The sequence below is a fragment of the Mugil cephalus genome, chromosome 13, assembly GCF_022458985.1.
Source record: "Mugil cephalus isolate CIBA_MC_2020 chromosome 13, CIBA_Mcephalus_1.1, whole genome shotgun sequence".
NCBI classification, from domain to species: Eukaryota; Metazoa; Chordata; class Actinopteri; order Mugiliformes; family Mugilidae; genus Mugil; species Mugil cephalus.
The window spans coordinates 11,841,059-11,866,548 of NC_061782.1; the positions used below are offsets into that span (position 1 = coordinate 11,841,059).

Genomic DNA, 25,490 nt, shown 5'->3' on the forward strand with positions numbered 1-25,490 from the left:
GTCAGAATGTACAGAAAACATGATGTTTGTGTTGCTTACACGTATTTATTTTTGTTTTATTTTACTTATTAGTGGGAAAAGTTGCTTTTCTGCCTCAGTGAAGGTGTTTGTAGATAAACCTAGTGACCTTACCAGTGTAAATTATTACATACAGTGCATATGTATATCACCAATGAGCCACAAGATTAAAACCATTGACAGGAGATGTAAACAATATTGACAGTACTGACCATGTGGTGACAATACAATGTTCTACTGGGAAACTTTCATCCCTGGCGTTCATGTGGATGTTACTTGTACCACCCACCCAGACCAGACCAGGGACCCCCCACCCGATAGTAATGACACTACTTGATGGTAGCAGACATCCCCAGCAGGATGCAGCCCGACACATTCACGCACGCTCACAAAAAGGATTTAGGCATAACTAAGACAAGACTTGCGTATTCATACTGTCAGATACCCCGATTAGCATTCCGTATGACAGAAGAGGTGTCCTCTCAGACACTCAGGTACTGATTTAGCTGTCTATCTGAAAAACTTTCCAGGTGAAGAGCAATTCCGCCCCCTGTCACACGGGTCCCAAACCACCACTCGTTTGTTTTCTTTAATATCAGTGGAGCGGATAGGATACGCTTGCAGCACAGTCATCCCGAGTTGTCATTAAAGCACAGACCTCCACCTGAGGCTTTTAATCATCATCAGAGAAACATGGACTGGAGCACAGCTCGCCAACCTTGCTGTGAAAGTGCTGCAGGACATCTGCAGACCTCCCCCGGCCCAAGCGCACAAAAAGGGGACGTGAATTCCAGCCCGACAGCTTTAAGGTAGTTTTGTCATTAGTTATGCAATGTTGCAGCGCTGAGACAATATCAGAATGGAACTGACCTCAAATTGAAGCATGGAAACGCTAGTTTGGCACAGAAAGTTGCCCTCGGTTTGCTTTGATTGTATTTTTTTATTTATTTTACATATTTGCAAGTGCAAGTCCTTTGATGTTTGGCTTTTTTTTATCTAATGACTTTTATTTCTTTCATTTTAGGAGCATGAAAAACAGGGCCATGAAAGTGTAATGCATTTCCAAACCATTATTACCTTGAGTGTATGGAAAAATATTCATCTGTGCTGCTCTGACACTCTGGATGCTGTTTTTGGGCTCACAAAGATCTCCGAGAACATTAAAGACAGAAAGCTAAAACACTGCAGCCAGCCGTGAACACATCCCCTCATAGACAGCAGTGGCTGTATTGTTTTACATAATCTATTTGGAGAGCCATACATGGTCAGAAATCACTCGATAAATTCCTTATGAATATTTAAGACTTAATGCGCAAAGAGATTGTGATGCATTACAGGTGCAAAACTGCTTATAAAGGATTAGTCAGTGTGCTTCTAAATTTGTCACATTAAAGCCTCTGAGAGGAGCTGCTGTCTGTGCGACATCACTTTTCGCTAAGGACCAATATTATGTCACACTGCCTCATACGCCCACAGCAAGATCACTCTTGATACGACGCGCTTTTCGCAGAGATTTTCAAATCTGAACACGTTCAGTCGAGCCAGTCCAAGTTTATATACAGGTCTTCAAGGAATCCCAGGTCAGATGCAACCAAGAGGAAAGAGTGAGAACAAGGAAAGAACAATATTAAACTAATAAAATGACATTTTTGTACCTAAGACCTTTATACAATTGATCCGCGAGTCTCAATCACTCCTGTTTCTTGACACAAAAAAATAAAATATAGATTACTGACATTTAAAAAAAAGAAAAAAAAATCTTTACAAGGTGAAATGAAAAAAACTGTGGTTTCCGTTAAGAAACAAACACAACCAAGTCAAATAAAGGGCATCAAATCAGGTCTCGTCCACAGTGACTATCAGCTCATCAGATAGTTAAAGATTCCTCCGGCCTCGTCGGACTCAGTGACAGACATGTCAAAAACGGACAGTGACACCACTCGAGGCAACTCGTCAGACTTCACACAGTTCCCTGAGGATCAACCAAAAGCCTCCCAACTTTTTTTATCAACTTTTCTTTGGCAGTAGCGCTCACAAAGTCGGCCTAAGCGGACTTTGAAGTGCAAAGTGGGCGGGGTTCCCCTTTAAGGGGACGCACGCAAATGGAACATGAGAAGACTGAGGAGCACATTCATCAGTTTGACAGCACATCTGCAGCACAATGAAACACGCTGCAAATACAAAAAAGCCGCTTCGCGAGAGGAAAACACAACAGAAGACGTTTTCACAGGAAACATGTTTCAACATTTGTCCTCTGTGCGTGATGGTGTTGGCGATTGGATCTTGTAATGCCGCACATGTACAGACATCAAACCGGTGAATGCGTTTGTCAGCTTGCTTGTGGTTTTCCTCTTTGTATCTGCTTTCTTACCTTGCAGTGCGCCTAGCGCTCAAGGCCACTGCAGCTCTTTCTGTAAAGTCCTTGTAATATTGTTCTAAAGTACCAGAAACAGACCTCAGTCATGGAAGTCCTTGTGCAAGGTGCTTTGCTCAGCTGCATTGTCAAATTTGCAGATTAGTGCAATTTGACTCCATTTTTATTTGATGTGCTGTCAATGTGTTAGGCACACAATACAGAAACGTCTATAAAAAAACTTTTTATAACATAGTGAATAACTTATATATTGAGTTCCGCAGAAGTTTCCCTTCATGCAGAACTTTCCCTTCATGCAGAACTTTGAAAACACAAATAAGTGACTCAGGGCACAGATTCTATTATTGTTTTCTTTATCAAATAAAATATCCTTATGCATTTATATTTTACATCCACACCCACATCCTTTCTTGTGCTGGGACTTCAGAGTCGGGACTGCGGGGGGTACATAGCATCATTTCAAACCTCATTTAACACTGAACCGTACCCCTCTCTGTAGCCCAAATTGCTCGCCATGGAGCTGCAGAGTGGCTCCAGACATTCATTAGCTTAATGAAAACAGGCCACTCTTCGTCTACCGCCCAGCGAGCGCGTTCCCGCACGTAGCCGCAACGACCATCTGCTCTCGAGCTCCCTGCCAGCTATACGATAGTCCTGTCAAAGCAACTCTTGTGAAGGAACGCATCTACAAAGGTGCCTTAATCATTCAAATCAGAGGACGAGCAAGGACAGTAGGGATGCTTTCCTTCACTTTTTTATTTATTTTTTTTTTGTTTCATCTCATGGAGTCCCATGGCGCATCCCTGTCCTGGTTGCAGCGCTCAGTCGCGATGTTAATGACGTCCATGAAATGAGCTGAGTGTGCAGTTATTGGAGTTGAGTTGCAGCAGCCTCACACAGCTGGCAGTGGAGTTATTAGCTGCTCAGTCACAGTGGGAGAGGCTGCTTTGCGAAAAGGTTAATATCATTTTAGGGTTGGACGGAGCGTGTTTTGGTGGGCGGCTGGCCACCTGTTCAGCTCCGGAGGTGGCCTCTTATGATCTCGTCCAAGACCAGAGTCTTGAAGCATATACTGCAATTAAAAACCGCGTGTGAGACGGTGAGGTTTCTCTCTCTCTTTTTTTTTTTTCTTCCTCACCAGTACCCCATATGACCACAGTTGCGTTATGAGATTCGGTTCTTGGATTAATCACTGCCAATCTCCGCAGTGTGGTGCATGCTACAACCTACAGCTACTTTTCCCAATATGAACACTAGCTGGTGCACAGTGAGAGTGAAATGATAGTCAGGGCCCGAGGCTTGAATCTGATAGTTTGTCATCTGGATAGTATTACTTAATTTCCCACTGGGAAGAAACTCATTATTTCTGACTTTATCTCAGCACTGACCTCTGGAACAGTCTCAGTTTGGTTTGGGTCCACCACGTTCCCTTTTCTTTTTCTTTTTTCCCTGCATGACACGGATGACCCGAAATGCCAATAAGATACATAACCAGTAAGGGCACAGTTCAAGCAAAGGATGGACACATATGTTATGTCGGGCCGCGGATGAGAGTCGCGTTCACCTTTAATGTGTTCCACACTGAGCGCAATTATATTGATTTATCACAGGCTACATTACAGCCTTTTCACACATGATAAATGGCGACTGGAATGGGAGATTATATTGATAATAGATGACTAATGGTCAGCAAGCATCTATTATGGTTAACCTTTTCTCCAAATAGATCGAATTCCTTTTGCATCCCAGCACACTGAGAGGGGCTGCTCCAGAAACAATGATCTGTACATATATAAATCAGGTTTCTGGGTATTCGTCATCTTCTGAAAGCATTGATAAAGTCTGTGATTTTTCCTTTTTTTTTTTTTTTTTTTTTTCCGCAGTTTAATTTCGTCGGGAAGCTGCTCGGACCGCGGGGAAATTCTATGAAACGGTTACAAGAAGAGACAGGAGTGAAGATGTCCATCCTTGGCAAAGGGTCCATGAGGGATAAAGGCAAGGTAAGGTATTGATTTGCGTTGAAATATAGTTGTTCGCAGAAATGTTTGCAGAAACAAAGCGCTTCAGATTTCACCAGTGGTATAAAACAAACACTATCTTGAGCAGTAACTGAGACGAATAACACCCAGAGTAGAATTAATAGCTCTTACTTGGCATACATATGTAGGCGAAAATGGCAATGTTTTTTCAGTGTGTTGTTTAATAGCATATTCTGTAATAGTCAATTATGAATGCAAAGTAATGAATCTCTTTGCCAAAGTCATTTATCCTGCTGACTTGTAGTCCCCTGGAGCCGAACTTATCCGAGGATGTGCGTAGACAGCCAGCTGGATCTGGTATTCACGCTCGTAACAGGTCTCATTGTGCTGCTATAGAGTTACTTTGCTATTATTACTGTAGCCGCCTATTCAGACATCTTGACATGACAAAGGACTTGCACTCTTACCACCTCTTTGGTGAAACCGGAGCCGCATTTCAATACATCAATGAAAGCAGGTTGAATGCAAAATGCAAGAGGCAGAGGCTGTAACAGAGACTTTAAAGCGGCTGTAATTGATATTTACACGCAAAAAAAGGATTTAATTGTAGTGATGGGCAGATAAATATTGCATGTACTTGCAGCTGTTGCCTGTAGTTTTAAGTTTAACCTCCTAGTTTTGATGCCCTGCTGGAGCTTTAATACCAATATGCACCAAATCGCCATAAATCTTTAGTCTGGTCCTGCAATATTCAGATGAGATGAAGATGAACAATGGGAAGAGCGTGTGCTGTCACAACTTTGTCGCTTGCGCCGGTTTTGTCACTTTAATTTCTCTCCTCGTGTAATAGTTTGCAAAGCTCAGCCAGTCACAGTGATCCCTTCCCGGCGTCCTTCTGCATATTCAACACGCTCCATCAACCGAAATGTAGCCAACAGGGGCCCGTCGAGTGCCAGCGATGCAGAAAACGCCACAAAAATTAAGACCGTAGATTCTCACAGACACCCCGAAGTTGGCCCATCGTCGGCGCGGTGTGGCACATCCTTCACAGTTTGGTTCAAATGGCCAAAAACGAGTTGGAATATAAGATTTGAAATGATTTTGATATTATGTCTGCACTGACATGTTATAGATAAAAATTAGTAATTGAAGCTTTAAACGTGTCCGTGTGGCTCTAGTGTTTAACTAGAGTCAGTTTAGCACATATTATAGCACATATGATAGTTTATACAGGTTCAGTAAATTTACACGTACATCATATACTTCATCATCTAGATGAACTAATTTATAAATGTTAAACTAGTCTGGCAGGCCAGGTACCTGCAACGTATTTTAACAACCAGTAGCATAAAACACACAAACTTCCTACTGCAATGCAACAAAACTGTAATAGGATAAATAATGACCATCAAGAGTATCACTTTCCACTGAGTTGACTAAGCAAACTCCGGAACAGCTGCTGACCGTTATTATTAGGCTCCATGAGGGGAAGAGGAAAACAGGGTCTAAATCACAGAACTGTTCATCGACAGGAGCGTTGCACAGGATTCATGCTGATGTAAAAGCAAACTTTAAAACAAACTCACTCAGGAGCTGCATTTCTGTTCTGTCTCTGCAATGTGTGCTTGTTATATTTCACTCTGTAAGTGGGCGTTTGCTTCTTTTGTGGCCAGATGGAGATGGAGCTATAGGCGGTACTCCTGTGAGGTGAGGTACGATGACGATGCTGCGCTCATATCAAACGTCAGGAATGTATAATTATGAAGATATGTGACTCGTGATGGGAGTTTTCGAGCCTCGGAGTCGTCCGGGGCGGCCCATTCTTGTGAACGTGATATCTCAGGAGCTCTCAAGGGGAATGTCTTAATATTTGGTGTGATCTGTCACAAAGACTCAAGGATGAACTGATTCCAGTTTGCTTTTCAAAGGTCACTGTGACACCACAAAACTACTACTATGCTACCTATGACAGAATTTCTCACAAATATCCAGTAGGATGGATAAATGAAGTGATAGTAACCGCCAAAGGTCAACTTAACTGTTCTCTGTTTTCCAAAAGCTAATTTATTGAATTCCTTTACAACGTAGTATATTACATGACTCTGGACAGAAACTGATGCCAATTGTAGTTGCACATGAAAAAAGAAAGAAAAACACCATCTGTCACTTTTTAATCGAATGAATTTGATGGATCAAAGTGGGCGTGACCGATCAAGTGGGCGTAACTGAGGAAGTGGGCGTCACCAACTTTCAAGGGGGGCGTGACTGAGGAAGTAGGCGTCAGCAACTTTCAAGGTGGGCGTAACCAACGCTGATTGGATGTTGTGGCATTTCACTTTCCTTGGGGGTAGGAAGTCGGGGTCTGTGTGAGAATCTTTTTTAAGATGAGTCAGCGGGGTCACGACCCCCCAGTCACACACACAGGCAGATACACACGCGCGCAGACCCCAGTCACACACACACACACACACACACACACACACACACACACACACACACACACACACACACACACAGACATGTTTTTATGAAAGTCACGTGATGCCACCCGACCCCGCCCATGCTTCCGGCCAAGTGAAAAGCTAATGATAACTGAAGATCGTTGCAGTCCATTCTCCAGTCCGCGCCTGACTTGAAAAATAAAAATGAGCAAGAGAACTTACACATCCGGTATCATTAGTGAGACGCCTGTGAGCGTCATTCAGGAAGCCTTGCCAGGGATGGCGCCGAGAAAACTGATGGTGTTTAAGTGCAGATTCCAGCAGCCGCCAACGGGCCCTCTCCAGGAAGAGTGGCGTTTGGAGACGGGTGAGAAATTTGGCTATTCTTTCAACTATCACACCGCTGAAGTCTGTATGTATCATCTCTATCCGGGACAAACCTTCAGTCCTGACACACCGAATGCCATAATCACTTCCAATGACTGGGGAGTACTGAACGGCTTGGTGGCCAGATGCATGAGAGGCGAGAGCATTCCATCTTGTGTCATGCTAAACGAAGAGGGAGAAGCCCATTTGAAGGAGGAGGAGGGGATGCCTTTGAGTTCCATGAGGGAGAAGAAGAAATCAAAAAATTCATCAAGATAATATGGGAGACCAAATCTGACAGCTCCAGTAAATGGTTTTACCGAGTAAAATTGGAGATGCACGGGAAGAAAAGTCCAGGCGGCCACCTGGTGCTGGACCGTTTCAGCTCTGAAAATGGGGTATTTCTCAGGTGCCTGAGTGTGCCGGTTGTTGAGTGGATGAAGATGCTGGATGAATCGGCCGATCGCATCACCGCTCTATTCCAAAACAGTCGCCTCTGGAAAGATGTGACGCTGGTGAGAAAAGACATTTCTCATCTGTTTTAGGACTACAAGGCCACTCCCCCCCAACCCGCCCACTTCCCTGACCACAGCATAAATTTGAACACCCGAGCCCCAGGTCCGAAGAAGACACCAACTTCAACTTTGAGCATCATGTCTCTCGCCTTTGACTCAACTCCACCTCCGTCTCCTCTCGTAGAGGAAGAGGTGACTCTACCACCCACTCCTCCTTCATCTCCTTTCGTAGAGGAAGAGGAAGAGGAAGAGGAGACTCCACCACCCACTCCGCCTTCATCTCCTGGGTCAGGCGTAGAAGAAGAGGAGAGCTCTGCGGTGTGCCTCCCCAAGCCTACTACTGAAGACCAGCTGGATGCTGGGCTGCTGTCTTCCACCCTCCAAGAAAATATTAAAGCCGGGATCATCCATCTGCTGAACATTGTCCTGCAGGAGTTTCGTCGTGAGATCTGCTTCGGTTGTCAGGTAGACCACCCTAGCCAGACGAACCATGAGTGCCTCTTTGAGGTCCCCAGCTTCTTCTACAGGAGTCACTTTCACCGGCTGATGAGGAGACTCTGGACACCGAAGTTTATACCGGCCCTGCAGCAGCTGCTGACTAGCCTTCGTATCTCCGTTGATAAATCCAGAATTCAAGGTGCGGCTGAAGCCATGCTACATGACCTGAGGTCCTGTGAGAATATCTTTGAGACAATCGGTGAGCTGTACGATTCGCTGGTTGGAGAGGACATCATGAAAATAGCTCTACTTCGTATGGTCGCCGATACCTGGAGAGGAGCCTGAAAACCGCCAGAATAAATTTCTTATTTAGAACACATTTATCTTTAGATTACTTTTTTGAGTTTGTATGTGCATTTATCTACATCTTTGTCGTTGTTGTTTTTTTGTTCTTTACCATGGGGAATTGTTTGAGAATAGTGTTCAGGGCTGTGAGGCTGAGGTACATCGTGTGGGAGCTATCTGCTATACTAGAGCAAGCTGTTGCCAACAAAGTGAACGATGATAAAAAATTTAAAATCAGCGGTAGCCCGAAACCTGACGAAGTTAAAAAATTAGAAATGTTTTTGGATTTAGTACGTGCTCGGGCTACAAATGTTGAATGGGAAGTGTTTGTGCAAAAGGCTGTAACATCATTCTTTGAAAGCTCTGTGATGGATACATTCTGTGGTATAATCAATGATGATGAAACTGTTGAAATGAATGTGTTTCACCTGTTGGCACTTTACGCTCTGATCGTCGATGCATTGTCCCATTACGTTCAAGATCGGCCGAGCGATGATATCTTACAAATGCTGCAAACATTGCATGTTATTATACATCGGAAATTCACAGCCGCTGTTCTCATCCAAACCTGGAAAATGTTGAAATAATAATAATAATGATTTCTTTTATGCCTTTTGTTAATAAACTATAAAGTCGAAAACAGTAAAGAGGTCTCGTCATTCTTTAACGTACGAGGGTGAAAGATGGAGAAAAAGGAAGAACGCCTGATGAAAAAGCTATATTATACACCTTCACATCCGGGAAGTTTTGGAGGGGTAGAACGGCTTCAGAGAGCTGTACAGGACGAAGGCGGGGCTAAAGTAAAAATTGATCGAGTAAAAGATTTTTTATCGAAGCAGGATGCCTACACTTTACACAAACCGGCCAGGATACATTTTGCTAGAAACAGAGTATTTGTATCACGGCCCCTGAACCAGTTTCAAGCGGATCTATGTGATATGCAAGCTTTAGCAGAGTTCAATGATGGGTATAAGTATTTATTAACGGTCATCGATATTTTTTCAAAGAAGGCATACGCTAGAGCACTGAAGACAAAAACGGGAAGTGAAGTGAGCAGGGCTTTTGCCTCGGTGTTAAAGGAGAGCAAAGTGCCTGAAAAGTTACAGACGGACGCGGGTAAAGAATTCTATAACAAGACTTTTAATGCTCTGATGAAGAAGCACGGTATTACTCACTTCTCCACCGCTAGCGACCTCAAAGCTTGCGTCGTCGAGCGGTTCAACCGTACGCTAAAGACTAGAATGTGGCGATACTTTACGGCCAGAAACACGCGTCGATATGTAGATGTTTTGCAGGATCTGCTTAAAAGTTATAACGAGAGCTATCATACGAGTATAAAAATGAAACCGAACGACGTCACAGCTGAGAACTCTCCTGCGGTATTTCAAAACTTGTACGGTAAATTTCCTCTTCGTCACAAAAACACGTGGAAAATTAATTTAAAAGAGGGTGATGTAGTGAGGATTTCCAAGCTGAGGGGTGTGTTTGACAAAAAGTATGAGCAGAGTTACACGGACGAGCTTTTCACCGTATCAGAATGTATTCCCCGCCTTCCACCGGTGTACAAAATAAAAGATTATGATGGGGAACCTATCGACGGAACCTTTTATGAGGCCGAACTACAAAAAGTAACCGTCACCGAGGATAAACCGTACCAAGTGGAAGCCGTTCTGGATGAGCGCACTAGTCGTGGTAGAAAACAGGTTCTGGTGCGTTGGAAAAACTGGCCTGAGAAATTTAATAGCTGGGTAGCCGCAGGTCAGCTGATTGATGTATAAAGTCATTGCTCGCGACAGTCTCCGTATCACAAACAGTCATGGACGCGAGAACAGAAGAGGGTTTTTACGTGACTTTACCCTCTAACGCCAGTCTCAATGTGTTTACTGAAAACACTATAGCCAGCTACCGAGTGGATTTAGCACAACATCTCCACCTGGAGGGCCCATGGCAGGTGGCACTGACGGAAATTTCCTATCCACACACGTGGTATAATACTCCTAAAGACAACTCTTTCTTTCATTGGATTGACGCGTGGGAACATGGCGCCCCGGAGGCGACTGAACCCGTTATCGAATTGGACGAGAAAAGATTTACCCTGCACGTCAAACGTTTTGAAAGCGGATATTATGATGACAAAGAGCAGATCATGAAACAGATAAACGCCTGTATGAGGGAAATTAGCAGCGATGTTACTCTACTATATCACGAGTGTAAACATAAGTTTCAGTGGCTAGGTAGCGGCCGTTATAGACTACGTTTTTTCCCTCCCATGGCCTATATGTTAGGATTAAAACCCGGTGAGTGGTTCACGAGCGGGTTACTCAGACAGTCTCCTCAGACCGCTGATATAAAAGCGGGGTTTTATCATATGTTCTGTTATAGCGACGTGGTTCAGCATCAGGCGGTGGGCGACGCTTATGCCCCGCTCTTAAGAACGGTTCAAATTGAGGGTAAATTTGGAGATGTTATTTCACACACCTTCAGCCCCGCCTATTACTTACCGGTAGCAAAAAGACATATTGAAAACATCAGCGTCGAGCTCAAGACCGATCAGAACCGGCCGGTAGATTTCAAGTTCGGGAAAGTGGTTGCGACGTTACATTTTAAACCGTGTAAAACAGTGAGCTGAAAATGATGGTGGTGGAGCCTCACCCTGATCTTTATCGATTTGTAAGTTATTATGAAGATCAAGTGGGAAGTGGCCTGCCAGGATTTCATGGAGCCCCCATGATGTACGGTAGGGGGCTGGGATCCATATTTTCAAAACTATTTAGGTTTGTGACGCCGATGGTTAAAAAAGGTTTTACCATTGCAAAACCTCATCTTCAAAACGCCGCTAAGAACATAGCATCTGACGTGGTCAGCAGGGTTGTTCGGCGCGTGAGGGGTTCAGAGGAAGAGAACCAAGAAGGATCAGGACTTATGCTTCTCGCTCGACGAGCCGGGAAGAGACCCCCCGGGCGTCGCGTAGCAGCTCATAAAAAGCGCAAGTCAACCGCTAATAGTAATTCAGTGCAGAGAAGAAGGTCCAGAGGAAGGAAGGCCGAAGATATTTTCTCCTGAAAATGGCTCTATTACATCACAAATCACCAGAATGCAGCATGACGGAACTGGACTTATTTGCTGCTCCGGTGACGCAGATGTCTATCGAGCAGAGTCAGTATACAGAGATTTCCCCTTTATCGGCTCTCACGGACACCGGTCCCATAGAATTTTTCATCCCGGGAGATGGAGAGAAATATCTGGATCTAGCCAACACTCTGCTATTCCTGCGTCTACAAATTACTAACGAGGATGGGACAAACTTGGCACAGGACGCTCGTGTGGGCCTGATCAACTATCCCCTCAACACCATTTTCTCACAGGTCGACGTGACCCTGGGAGATAGATTAATCTCTCAGTCCAGCGCTACACACCCCTACAGAGCTTTGATAGAGCTTTTATTGAACTACAGTCATGAAACACTTGCTAGTCAGTGTTCAGCCGGTCTGTTTTATAAAGACACAGCCGGATTTATGGATTCAACCGTGGTGGCGGCTGACGGTCCGAATCGGGGTCTGGTTAAAAGAGCTCAGTTTAGTGCTGCCTCGAGCGAGTTTCACGTGATGGGCCCCTGCACGGGGACATCTTCTTTAGCGAGAGACTTCTTTTGAACAGCGTCGACTTGCGGATTAAACTAACTCGGGCGAGTGACGCTTTCTGTCTGATGAGTCAGGCCAACGCCAACTTCCGCCTCAAAATACTGGGAGCTTCTCTGTTTATGAAAAAAGTAACCGTGTCCCCCGCAGTGCGATTAGGTCATTCAGCGGCTCTGATGAAAGGCAACGCCCTCTACCCCATGTCGAGAATTAATGTGAAAACCTATTCCATTCCTCAAAACTCCAGACTATGCAATCAGGAGAACCTGTTTCTGGGTGTCATGCCTAAATACGTTGTTCTGGGGATGGTGAACCATCACGCTTTCACGGGAAGAAGAGATCTCTCGCCTTTCAACTTTACTCACAATGACGTGGAGTACTTGGCTCTGTGTCATAACGGTCGACAAGTACCGGCCAAAGCTTTCCAGCCCCAATTTAACAACGGCATTTCCGTGAGAGAATATTATAACATGTTTACTGCCACTGGGAGACATTTGAAAGATTTACCTCTGACCATCGACCGCGAAGATTTCGAAAGAGGATATACTTTATTTGTTTTCAACCTGAGCCCCGACGAAGATGTGGCGGCTCTTTCCCCAGTATCCAGCGGGAGTTTGAGGCTGGAAATGAGATTTCGAGTCCCCTTACCTCACACTCTGACCCTGGTTGTCTACGCCTGCTACGACTCCATTCTGGAGATCAATTCAAAACGCCAGGTGCTGGTGGATTATTATTGAAACAATGAATTCTACTGAGCTGGAAACACTCCTGAGCGGACTACTGGGTAACGTATTCCGTGGTGTCTGGGCTTCGGATGAATTACCCTCCCTACAACCCTCGCTGCCCGCATACTATATCGTGAACACCCACCCTCGTCATCTGCCAGGAGAGCACTGGCTAGCGCTCACTGTGGAAAAACATGGAAAGGCCACATTCTTTGACTCTTTCGGACTCAGCCCTGAATTTGAATATTATCCTACAAGCATCCTGCGTTTCCTGGAACGTCAACGTGGAATAAAACAGATCCTGCATCACAATCGTCAGCTCCAGCATGAATTATCGGATGTCTGTGGTCAGCACTGTGCATATTATTTGTGTCTGAGAGGAAGCGGCCTATCGTACGCCGACGTGCTATCTCACTATAAAGACGATCCTGTCCGCAACGATGCCATGGTATCTGAATTTGTTAAAAAATATCAAAATGTCTAGCATACCCCTGCGGCGGGAATTCTAACCAGCTAGCCTGTTCTCTGCAAATGTTTAAAGATTGTTACCGTTTGTGAAAGGAAAAAGTCTGCAACGTTGAACGGATTCAATAAAGCTTTATTATTATTCAATGACTGATTTACAGAGTCTTTATTGTCGTACAATTATCGCAATCATTTATTTATTTTTTGGTGATCTTAAGGAGAGAAATCCGTCCACTCCATAGTCGGACGTTTTTTCTTTTTTCTCCCCCTCATTCGATGAACAGAGGGGGACTCTGCAACAGCAGCAGCAGCAGCAGCGTGCGTCTGCAGGGGGCCAGAGTTTTTGAGTCTCCTGAACTGCTCACGGGCCTGGGGGTTAGTCACAGAGCTCTCGGGAATATTGAGCTCTGACAGAGTACTTAGAAATTCTATCCATCCTTCCGGTGGCTGATCATTCACTTTCTTATAGGAAGAGGTCAGATGTTTTACCAGATCAAGCATATGAGAGCCTCTCACGGCTTTACCCCTGTAGATAAATTCACCTCTCGGCGTCCAGCTACTGGGGCTCTTGGATAGTTTTTTCATCACATACTCTGCGTTTTTTCGACTGCGTGTCGGAAGACTTTTTAAAACATCTTCCTCCTCCCCCACTTCCTGACCTTTCACCTCTGCGTTCTCTGCCTGATGTACCTCTTCTTGCGGTAGACTCAGAGTTATGGGTTGAAGTTCATTCTCCCCTTGTCTGCTGAGGCTGAGATAGCGTTGGAGCAAAGCGTTGTACTTTTTAATTTTTTCATAAGGATTTAAACCTCTCTCCTCTAATATCTCACGCATCTTTACATCCAAATCTTGCTGGGCTGTTTGCCTGATGGTGCTACCTGTAGCAGCCGTGGGTTGACTCAGGCGGTTTAACTGATGCGGGGACACCAAAAACATTTTCTGCGTCGTCTTCAGAGCCATGGGAGTAGGAGGGAGGATTATCGTCTAGCGAGTCCTCCTATTAATTCCCCGATAATAGGAATGGCCGCTGTAAGCAGAGGGAAAAGGAAGCCTCCTGTTTGTAACACCCTGCGTTTACTCTTCACGCTGGCTTTCTTATCGGCAATGAGTCTGATATTTTTCTTATATCTTTTTAACTTCTGATATTGTTGCGGTGAAAGGGGTATATTCCCCTTCAAAAGATTCAGCGCGATCTCACACAACGTCTGGAGAAGATCTGGGGAGCACCCCCTTAATATATCCTTCCGTCTCTTTGGTGTGGCCTTGGCCAGAACTTTAAGCAAGGGTGCGTTTCTTTTCAGACGAGCGCTGGTCATGATTCTTTCTGAATGTACACAACAGGCCACTCATAGGGTAGTAGCCCCGTTCTCAGTCTGAACCTGTCTGGACAACGGTGAGTTAAATCCAGTAATAAATAGGAGTGCGGTTGACTAGTGGCATCTTCGAGGCTTTCTAAAAATATATTTTTTTCTGGAGGGAAACATCTGTTGAGCTAGTATATTCATCTGCAGTTTGTCTCTGGGATTTTTGAACAGCACCAGATAATTGGTGTTTAGACCGATGGTTCGACTGAATTTCCCTTGATGAAACACATTCTGAGTGAGCATTATGACGCTCATATTTCGGTGATGCCGGTATTGGGTAAAAATCCTTACCACCTCTGGGTGATCAGACGCTTGAAAGATGACATCATCCAAAATAACCAAGTGTGTTTGGTCGGCTGGAAAAAGAGACTCATCTTCAAAAGAATCCGGTAATCCTTTAATAAATCTTATCTTTTTATTTTTCTTTTGCAGTTCAGTATACAAAGGTTGAAAAGAAGTATAAATCCATACAATATTATTAGGTACATCATTCATGACATGTTCACAGTTTTCCAGAACATTTTTTACAAAAACAGTTTTTCCACATCCACTCGGACCCACCACCAGACACGAAAAAGGAAGCTGCAATCTGGGGTCAAACTCAATCTCTTCTCCTAGAGAGTGTGACATTTTCTGATTAATAACCAAAGGGTTCGGTTCGCCCGCCAGCTAAAAGACGCCTTTTGTCATACACCACCCTGAACCTCTTTTGGAATGAAGAATTTTTCAGGGTGAAGCCTTTTTTATCTCGCACGATGTTCTGCTGAGGCACTGTAATGACGGCGTCGCTGAGAGGATTCTCAATGTAACCCTCTACCAACTGTTTAATACTGTTGAAGTTAATTTCTTCACCACTCTGACGGTTCAGTGTGATACCCTTCACGCGCAGTGACACTTTACCCCCTCTGGTCTGATATGCATAACTTTTAGGACCTGCTGCTGCAAACTCTTGAATGTAGTCCCCGCCCAGCTCGTCCGTCAGCTGCCCCAGGTAGTTACCTGTGGGAAGAGGCATCTCCCCCTCTCTGACGACATAAATCAAGCTGTCAGTGTCATAGTACAGAATCCTTTCGGGATCATGTACCATCTCCATATACCTGTAAAGAGTCAGTCGAGCATAGGATGTGGTAAACGCTGCGATAAAGATGTTATTGCTTTTCCCGGGAGGGAGGATGTACCCGTTACCGTACTGCCACTGCACCATAGCCACCTCATCATTCAGAAAGCCAAAATACTTTACATCGTACTGCTCTGAAAACAGAAACTTGAAAAACTCTTCAGGTTTTCTGACGAGGGTGGTCTGACCTAAGTTGGTTCTCTGGGCAAACTTTCCCCAAAAGCTGTTGAGACAAAGTTTGGCAATCTGTCTTTTTGCAGGATTAGGTGCGATTTTACTGGGGTCTAATTCAATACCTTGGTTGGCTGCGTAGTCTCTGATGTAATTTTCTCTGCTAGCCTCATCCGATGCTTCAGGGGGGAAACCAGAAGCCTCCTGTTTACCCTTCAGAAAGGTGTTGATGTAGCCCCTAAAAATGGAGTCACTCTTTTGCTTGAAATGCCAGACTTCTGTTATCTGGGCTACACGGTATCCACTGTCTAGGGCTTTCGTGAATTCAGGCGTCGTCCAGGTACCGGATAGAGCTCTTTCTCCGTCACTATGCATGCACGAACCGGCTTGATGGTTGATCTCAGCGCACACGCGGCAGAGAGTAAACACCAGTTTACCTCGCTCAGTTTTATGCGGTAGAACAGGTAGAAATAGCTTCCGAGGGGGATACACGACAGCTTTAATCAGGCCGAAGTACTCACGCGGATCTTTAAAACCCTGACGGATAATTTCGGGGTGGCCAAGGGGGTAGTGAAAGTGCGCGTTAACATACGGATACAAGGATGTAACATCGACGTAACGAACCTGCTCTGTGTCACTTGTCGTGTACCTCAGACGGATGGGACAAGTTCTACCTCCAAACAGCGCATCGCGAGGTTTTAAGGGCTGCGGTGCACTATACTGAAGGAGGAACTGTTTCACTCCGTCATGAGATTTTTTCATTCGGATCCAGTCATGCTCCCATATGAACTGTACCGAGACGTGTAGCTCCGATCGCAGGGTCAGCAGCTTGGCCTGCCAGGCTGAGTGGAGCTGCTCAAAGGGAGTCTGCAACAAACGATTCACTTCAGTAGGCGAGTAACACTTTGGACAGCCGTGAAAAAAACACCGAGAAACTCCCATGCTTTTTTAACACCGTCAGTCTCTGCATAGCCGTCCACAAAGTATTTCCCCAGTTTTTTCTCTCCTCCGTTCAGAGCGTGTCGAATAGCGACGTTTTCGTTCTGCGAGACCCACTCTAACCACTGGATGCCAGAGTCGGAGTAGTTTTTGAATTGCCGGTTGTAGTTATCGGCGGGCGGTAGAGCCAGAGTGTTTGGAGGGAGGAAATTTGTCTTAAAGACTTTCATGCAGGCGGAAGCGATTGTAATGCACGTAAAGGGGTCAACGCGTGTCTCTCGAATGAATTCTTCGCGAAACTTTAAGCATGATGCTGCCAGGATTTCAGTATCGAGATTGCAGTAAAGCACCGCCTCTTTTTTGAAATCAAATGTACAGCCAGCTTTGGTGGCGTACCAGGCATTGAACTTTTTCAGCGTGTCCGAAGGCATCCTGTCTACGCCGTAAGTGTCTGGGGGAGGGTAAGGGCCTACATAATTTAAGTGAGCCTCTGAACTGAAAAGGTGGGGGAAGAAACCTTTGCTTAGTTCCTGGTCGCGTGGAGCATTCACAGCATCGAGGCCCATGGCTGCGGGCATATCTGCTAGGCGCATGGTTAAAAAGGAAAGCGAATCAATGTATGTTTGACGGAACGCCTCATCCACCATCTGCAACACCTTGCTGCCCTGCATGATTATACGGGGTGCCATACCTTGCTGAATTATATGATTGAGAAGCAGGTAACTGTCGAAACCCTTAGCGTTGTGAGCTATGAAGATGCAGCCTCTGTATTTCTGTTTTCTGAAGTGTTTAAAGAAGCTAGCTGTGCAACTCATGCCCCAGGAACCCCACTTCTTTCCAAGCATAGACTGTGTACTGATGTAAAATGGGATGTGTCTGCCTGTTCCATCTACAAATGTTTCAAAATCATAAAACACTATGCGGTTCGAATAATCAGTCTCGACCTTCAAAGGAGTCATGTAACACAGATGATCCTCGCCCGGGTCCTTTACGGAACAGACCGGACATGTCTTAGCTCGACATTTGTGCTGGGTGCTGCCGCTGATGGCTGAGTAATACACCACTCTGCAGGTATTGCACTTTTTAATTGTACCGCAGTTGCTGGCGGCTGTACCGGCGGTGGGGCGGTGACGAGGTATTTTATGTTTTAAATAACACGTGTCGGATCGACACGTCATATTACAATCGGGGCAATTAATCAGTTTAGTCTCGGTTTTTGTGCAGTCTGAGGTGAAGCATACAGAACAACGGCCCGGGCACTGATGCTGCCATAAGTTAGTAAAACCTGTGTGGCAGTAACCGCAGACGTACCGTGCACCTAGAAATGTTTTCAGGTTGGTGATACCATAGTAATGGTTCTGATGGAGGAAGAGATAGAGGGTTTTAGGATGCATTCCTTCAGATGTTTGGAATTTAGACAGGGCCCGCTCACCGTCTGCTCTGAAGAAGACGACGATTTTGCAATCTAAAGCCTGTTCAAATTTGATAATATCATTAAAAGTCACAGGCGTGTCGTCCGCTAACCCCGCATGATTCTGTAGCACTTTAGCGTGCTCAGTGGCCTGACGCGTGGTTAATTCACGGTTTAAAAGCTGAGCGAGGTTAATGGCAAAGCAGAGCTGGTTGCCAGGATTGATGACAATGTTCAGGCAATGGGCTTTTTTCCTGCAGATTTCATCGTCAAAAATGGTTTGCAGTTTTCTTTTAACACCCCCTCTAGGACTATGTACCACCTGCACAAGTAACTCCATCTCATCTTCCGGCATAATGGCCATGTTTGATTGCACAAGGCGGTCGAGAGCCTCTTGAACATGGTTTAGAGGTAGACTGCCGTTGTGTGTGACTATGACAGAGGCGCTGTTTGATCTTTCCCCCCTTAATTCTAGTTGCAGCACATCCCCCTGTCTGGCATAGGATACAGCCCGTTCAACCGCTGCTTGGAGAGTCTCCATCACATTAAGATAAAACTCTGCGTAATTACTCACAGGATTGGGAAAGTTGAAATTTAGCATCTGTCTTATTTCAATGTTATTAAACCTATCTCTGGAGACCCTCCCGGGGGATTCAGGATTTTGACCCGCACCCCTCTGAGCGGCTGGTGGTGTAGGTGGGAAGTACGAGGACGGACCGGGTAACGGATCGTTTACGGGTAAAAGGTTAGACGGACCAGGCACGGAATCTTCGGTTGGACGAACAGAGGGAACCTGCGTCGGCCGAGGTAATGGTACATTAGACGGACAAACGACGCGGGGTTGGGAGGGAGGAGGTAAGAGCTCCGGGAGTGGAGGACTGGACAAAGCTTCTCTTAAACGTTGAAGGGCTACATCGATACTTTCCAAATTTTGAATATCAGAAGGTTCGTGGCGAGCCTGAGGCTCGTTTGAAATCTCTAAAGGCTGTAATTCAAGCGGCGGAGGTAAAAGCTCGGGGGATGGAGGACTGGACGGAGCTTCTCTTAAACGCTGAAGGGCTACATCGATACTTTCCAAATTCTGTAAATCCGAAGGTTCGTGGCGAGCCTGAGGCTCGTTTGAAATCTCTAATTGTTGTTGTATTTCAACCAGTGGAGGTAAAGTTTGCGGGTGAGGGATATCGCTTAACACTTCAACCATAGACTGTAAAGATAACAGAGCTGACTGCGAGACCGAAGACTGTAAAGATAACAGAGCTGACTGCGAGACCGAATTTTCCCCTTGATCATTCATCATTACAACACACACGACTCTACCTAGTCAACGCTGAAGTCAATTCACAAACAGAAGTCAGTATTTTCCAAAAAGTTTTCACAACCTTCCCTCTCGATAGACCCCGACGTCCTGAAGCTGATCTCCTCGTATTCCTCCTGCCGCTTCTTCTAGTGGAATGCTTCAGTTTGGGGTATGGCCTGGAGTCTACAGAATAGATAAAGAAGTATTTATTTTATTTAGCTGATTAGCTATTATTTATTTTAAGTTTGTATAAAATTTGTATTTTATTCTTACCGTCAGTCACGGCTTTCCCTGGCGCTTCTGGTATGCTAATTTCGGATCCAGATGGTCCTCCGTCAGTGTCAGCTTCTTTAGCTATCAGAATCATGTTAAAATATCACAATGAGTGACATGGCTTACTTATAATCATTTAGTTTCTTAAAAAAAAAAATAAAATAAATAATAATTCTTACTGTTAGCCGGTTGTCTGCCTTGCTTTTCTGGCGTGTCGGGTATGACGAGTAGCGGGTAGACACCGTCTTCGCTGGTACAAGTAGTCTTGTCCACCTTGTGAGCGGGTTCTGGTCTGCACTCTACAAAATGGAGAGAGACGGGTTTAGATTTATTTTACTTATTTATTTAAAATGTATACTTTTTTTTTTCTTTTCTTCTTCTTCTTACCGTTAGTCGGAGGTGTCTCGGGCCTGTCTGTTGCATGAATTTCAGATAGAGATAGAAGCCCACTCTCGTTCTCGTAATCCAAAACGCTGTCTAGTATTGCTTCGTCACCTGCTAAAGTATAATACAAGTCAATAGAATCTATCACATACATTCTGGGATACACAGTCAAAGGATAGCGGAAGAGTGTTAGTGCTTCTACCTTCAAACAGTCCGCTCCCTGGCCAGATTACGGTCTGAGAAGGATATACTATAACCAGAAAACAATTTATTATTATAATACTTTAGTGAAACACACACACACACATATAAATATATTCACACATGCAGTTTTGTTTTTGTTTTTTTTTTTTGTTTTTTTTTTTTTTTTTGTTAAAGGAAAGTAACTAACCATTCTGAACTGATACAGATGCGGTGGATGGGACTACTTCAGGGGTGCCTACAAAAAAAAAAATACAAGAGTAATTCTTGTAAATTTCTGTAAAATGTATAGCCTCATTTGAATGAAATAACTGCCTTACATAAGGTGCCCTGGCTGTCCTCATCATATGCACGGCAAAAGAAGGCCGCTTTCTCAGTGTCTGGAAGAAAGGCCCTGTGTTATCCTTATACCGTAACAATGAAACATGTATAAAATCATGTAAGTCTTAAAATGTTACATACAAGAATCCATTTTTGATGCTTTCACGAAAAGATATCTTTATTCTGAAAAACAGGTTCGGAAAAACTATGTTAGGTGTAGTAAAAGGAATCACCCGCTAATAAAGGTACAGAGATTACTTACCCTCCCCAGAAAAAAGATAATTAGCTTCTTTGGAGACTCTCAGGCAGGACTGATGTGATGTCTTCAGCGGCAGGCCGTGATGAAATGCGCGTATGACATCGACTGACCAGCGGTATTATACGCGACACCGCTGTTTCACCTAACAAAAATACTTTCACATACCCCCGACTTTCTACCTCGGGGGGTCTTGAAACCGCTGTTTCAGGTAATAAAAATACTTTCACATACCCCCCAACTTTCTACCTCGGGGGTCTTGACACCGCTGTGTTTACCTGATCAAAATACTTGCACATAATCCCCGACTTCCTACCTCGGGGTTCGTGAACCGCTTTTTCACCTAATAAAAAGATTCTCGCATAATCCCCGACTTCCTACCTCGGGGGTCGTGGCACCGCTGTTTCAGGTAATAAAAATGCTTTCACATACCCCCCGACTTCCTACCTCGGGGGTCGTGACCCCGCTGACTCATCTTAAAAAAGATTCTCACACAGACCCCGACTTCCTACCCCCAAGGAAAGTGAAATGCCACAACATCCAATCAACGTTGGTTACGCCCACCTTGAAAGTTGCTGACGCCTACTTCCTCAGTCACGCCCACCTTGAAAGTTGGTGACGCACACTTCCTCAGTCACGCCCACTTCCTCAGTCACGCCCACTTCCTCAGTCACGCCCACTTGATCGGTCACGCCCACTTGATCGGTCACGCCCACTTTGATCCATCAAATTCATTCGATTAAAAAGTGACAGATGGTGTTTTTCTTTCTTTTTCACATGTAAATCTGCTTTATTTATTAATGCTAACATTTACTCTTTTTACAGGGTTAGCTGTATATGTAGTGTGCACCGATCAGGCATAACATTATGACCACCTTCCTAATATTGTGTTGGCGTCCAAAGTGGTCATGGACATGGACATGGACCTTCTGAGGGTGTCCTGTCGTGTCTGGTAACATACTGATGTTAGTGGGGGGGTCTTTGGGTCCTATGGCTGTAGGCGTCTCTGTGGATCAGACTTGTTCCAGAGCATCTCACAGATACTTGATCAGTTTGGGATCTAGTGAATTTGGAGGCCAGGTCAACACCTTGTGCCGTTCTACATGTTTTTTGAGTTGTTCCTAAAGCATTTTGTGTGTGCCTGTGTCAAGCTGAATCCTGCTCAGGATGGCTGCTCCCATCAAGGAGTGTCATTTCTGTGGGTGGTGCTACGTGTCTAAGTAACATAAATGAATGCCACGTTCAAAGGCTCCCCAGCAGAATATTGAATCGTCACAAGATGGTCAGTCTTATTCTCGTTTCCTGTCAGTGGTTTTAATGTTGTGGCTGATCGGTGTATATTTAGTATATATTCTGGTTAAGTTTTTTCAGGCATCCCTTGGTAAATATAATAATCCACAATCCTGTGGAAATGTATAATTATTTTTGATCGACTTAACGTTTGGACAGCTAACTAAAAAGAACTCATTCTTCATTTTTTTTTTTTTTTTTTTACAATGTAATTACAAATTAATACCATACGCGCAGATTTCCATTCAAGCTTAAGACGGAACGTCTTCATTTTGACAGCAATTCAAGTCACTGAGACATTTCTTAGCCATCAAATATTTGGATGAGCCTTGGCTGGTGCAGGGGTTCATTTAGAAATTTGGATTCCTGCCACTCAGTCCATGTGTGTTTACCCATGTGCTACATTAATTTGTCTTCAGTGTGTTGAATTCAGTAAAGAGGCACTGAAATGTCAAACTGTCAGCAACGTAACGGTTTATTTACAAGCACGCATTGTTAAAGTTATGACACTGAACAGGAAATCGTCCATTATGACGTCTTACACACCAGTTTTTAAAAAGTTTAGACTCTTACCGACAATAGCTTTGTAATGATCTGATTTTGCTTGTTTCTCTCTGCTTGTCATATTGATTTTTGTGTTCAGTCAGAGCGAGTCTGAAGGATTCTGTGATGAGGTTGACACCCGAAGGTTACGCCTGAAAGGCTGGCTGCCGTTCAGGGGAGCTCTCCGCCAGGCAGTGTTGAACAGACACAACCAAATTCCCATTACATGCAAAAGCACACTGCCAACACACATTTCGGGCCAAGTTATCCAGTTTCTCAGTAGGGTGCATGAGTCCGGCAGTAGACCAATATTTCACGTTTGAAAATGTAACATCAGAACAGCTTGTGCACTCATATTAAACCGTACGGTCAATATTACACCTTGTGCACTGGTACGGGGTCGTCTGACATGGTGCTGACTCATTCATCTAAAACCTCTAAGCGGAATTCTGCTACTTAAATTTCTTTATTACATTTTCTGGGCATACTTCTGTCATGGTGACTGATGTGTAGTCATGTGTGCGCCACTCCCAGAGTAAAACAGCCTCAAAAATTTCGCAGGAACAAGCCACATACATCTTCCCACATGCACGTTTTGATGTGATCTATAACGACCTAGGCTGTCTTTTAATTCAAGCCGACTCCTCTTGAAGGATAAAGAACGGCCCTGTGATGCAAGGACGAAAGTTTGAATCTCCAGATTGGCTGATGGAGGGGGGAAAAAAGACACATAAGGGGCACTCTTACCCCTCTTAACAGCCACCATCAAGGTGTCCTTGCAGCAAAGCACTCCACAGAGAGTACGAGAGTAAGATGGGCAAATGGTCGGCCTTTATTCCAGAATAACAGTGGGGTAATGGTGACAGAAGAATCATGTCTACATTTTTTTTACTGTTCAAGTGGAGAAGACAACACCACTTGATGTGTGACATCACATCTGATTATTTGTCAAGTGAACAATTGATTTTTATGATTCATCTGGTTCCTCTTAAAACACAGGCTCTGGCTTCATCCTATATAACAGATCTTTAAGCCTTTACAGACAATATAAAGGCTCGGTTGGGGCTCCAAAAGTGATTAATGTTTTGTTGTAATGAGAATACTTTTCTGTAGTAGCTCGGATGAAAAATGTTTGTTTACTTCAGGTGCCTCCTGTAATTTACTCAGTGCACCCGAATAGAACACTTGCTTCCCTGTATTGTATTGATATACAATATACAGGTTATGTGTGTTCCTCATGTCATCAGTAATGCTGCTGTGCGTGTTTGTGCATACATTGCTGTTAAAATGAGTTTCACAAATTGTTCATCAAATTAATAGGCAAGTTATTTGCGAGGAAATTAAATTTAAAATCATAACATAATTATCAATTTGAAGAAAGTCCGTAAGGTTTATAATGATGCGGTGTGAAGTGGGCACTGCATGGTCATGTAATGAAGAAGTGAACACACTAAGCTAAAGAGTCACTACACTAAAGCATTTATTCACAAACAGAAGAGGATCAGCTTGTTAGAAACATAATTTTTAGCTGGCGTTTCAGATTTTAGTTGAATATTTAAGTGGACTCTGCAGTTTCCCTCAGCTTTTCAAAGTCTGTAAGTTTGTCATTTTCATTCGCTCCCACTGTTCTCATCAACCCACTGTTTTCTACCTGCTCAGCACCGTGTCCATAGAAAGCATAGTCCTTGGCATTTATCAGCTAAAGAGGCAGATAGTTTATATGCTGGAAAGAAGATAAAGCTGAGATGTGATTGAATATTTGAATATTTATTTGTTTCTCCATATTTGATGCATGTGCAAAGCATAGACTGTATATAAATATGGACACCGCATCCCCACTTCCTTGCATTGGTCAGACTGACACCATTTTCCTTCCTGTTTTATTTACATCAAGGTTGTGTCAGTGTCCTTTTAGACATTAGCAGAGGCAGAGCATTCATAGAGTACAATTTCTATACACGATGCAAGAAACTATGACTAAGCTCTACTGCCTCCTACATAACTCTTGTTTTTTTCCCCTCTCTCTCCAGTTGTCAGATGAGCGGTAATTACCCTCTAGAAGTTAAGTTATTCCTTGTGAATGAGGATAAAGAAAAAGCCACACAGAAATCTTTTTGCATAGGGTACAAGTGTCTTCCTGGTGATGAATGTAGTGATTGCTCAAGTGTCTCCTTATCTTTAAACTAAGGCGTGAATCCTTATGTAGGTTTCATCCTGCATTTCCAATAGATGATGAAGATTTTCGTGTCTCACTCTTGAGTGGTGCTTTCTAACTGTCACTTGCTAGAGAACAGGTCTGCTGCGTGGAATGGTAATTTCACTGTGTCGGTTTGGTACAGACTGAAATATCTGAATGTCTTGGATTGCCAGGAAATTCATGGTTCACTGGTTGATGTCCACATATCTGCATAGCTAATCCTGCAAGCTCAGACGTAACAAAGATTTAAACCATGTGACTGATCAGCTCTTTCAGTTTTTCAACTGTATATAACCTTTTGTTCTTGCTGGGTGCATTAGAATCTGTCCAATTATTTGTCTGACGTAAAAGCTGACATTGGCATGCACCGATCAGCCATAACATTATGACCTAATGTTGTTTACTTCTCCATTGTGCCTCAA

General features: G+C 44.1%; 2 protein-coding genes across 3 annotated transcripts in view; one reads left to right on the forward strand and one right to left on the reverse strand.

The window, feature by feature from the left end:
- Positions 1–25,490, forward strand: part of khdrbs2 (KH domain containing, RNA binding, signal transduction associated 2) — a 93,142-nt gene that overhangs the window by 35,075 nt on the left and 32,577 nt on the right. The window contains exon 5 of the mRNA XM_047602140.1: positions 4,276–4,392. Within this exon, the coding sequence (XP_047458096.1) occupies positions 4,276–4,392 (117 nt within the window). The remainder of the gene's footprint in view (positions 1–4,275; positions 4,393–25,490) is intronic.
- Positions 15,182–20,708, reverse strand: LOC125018336. 2 transcript variants are annotated; one of them, XM_047602139.1, is made up of 6 exons: positions 20,652–20,708; positions 20,463–20,510; positions 20,264–20,374; positions 20,056–20,175; positions 19,877–19,957; positions 15,182–19,786 (listed from the first exon to the last, which is right to left on the reverse strand). In XM_047602139.1, the coding sequence occupies exon 6, from the start codon at positions 16,896–16,898 to the stop codon at positions 15,306–15,308; it is 1,593 nt and encodes a 530-aa protein (XP_047458095.1). In that variant the 5' UTR covers positions 16,899–19,786; positions 19,877–19,957; positions 20,056–20,175; positions 20,264–20,374; positions 20,463–20,510; positions 20,652–20,708; the 3' UTR covers positions 15,182–15,305. The 2 variants fall into 2 exon arrangements, with proteins under 2 accessions (XP_047458095.1, XP_047458093.1); XM_047602137.1 differs by lacking the exon at positions 20,652–20,708 and having other exon boundaries at positions 20,463–20,601.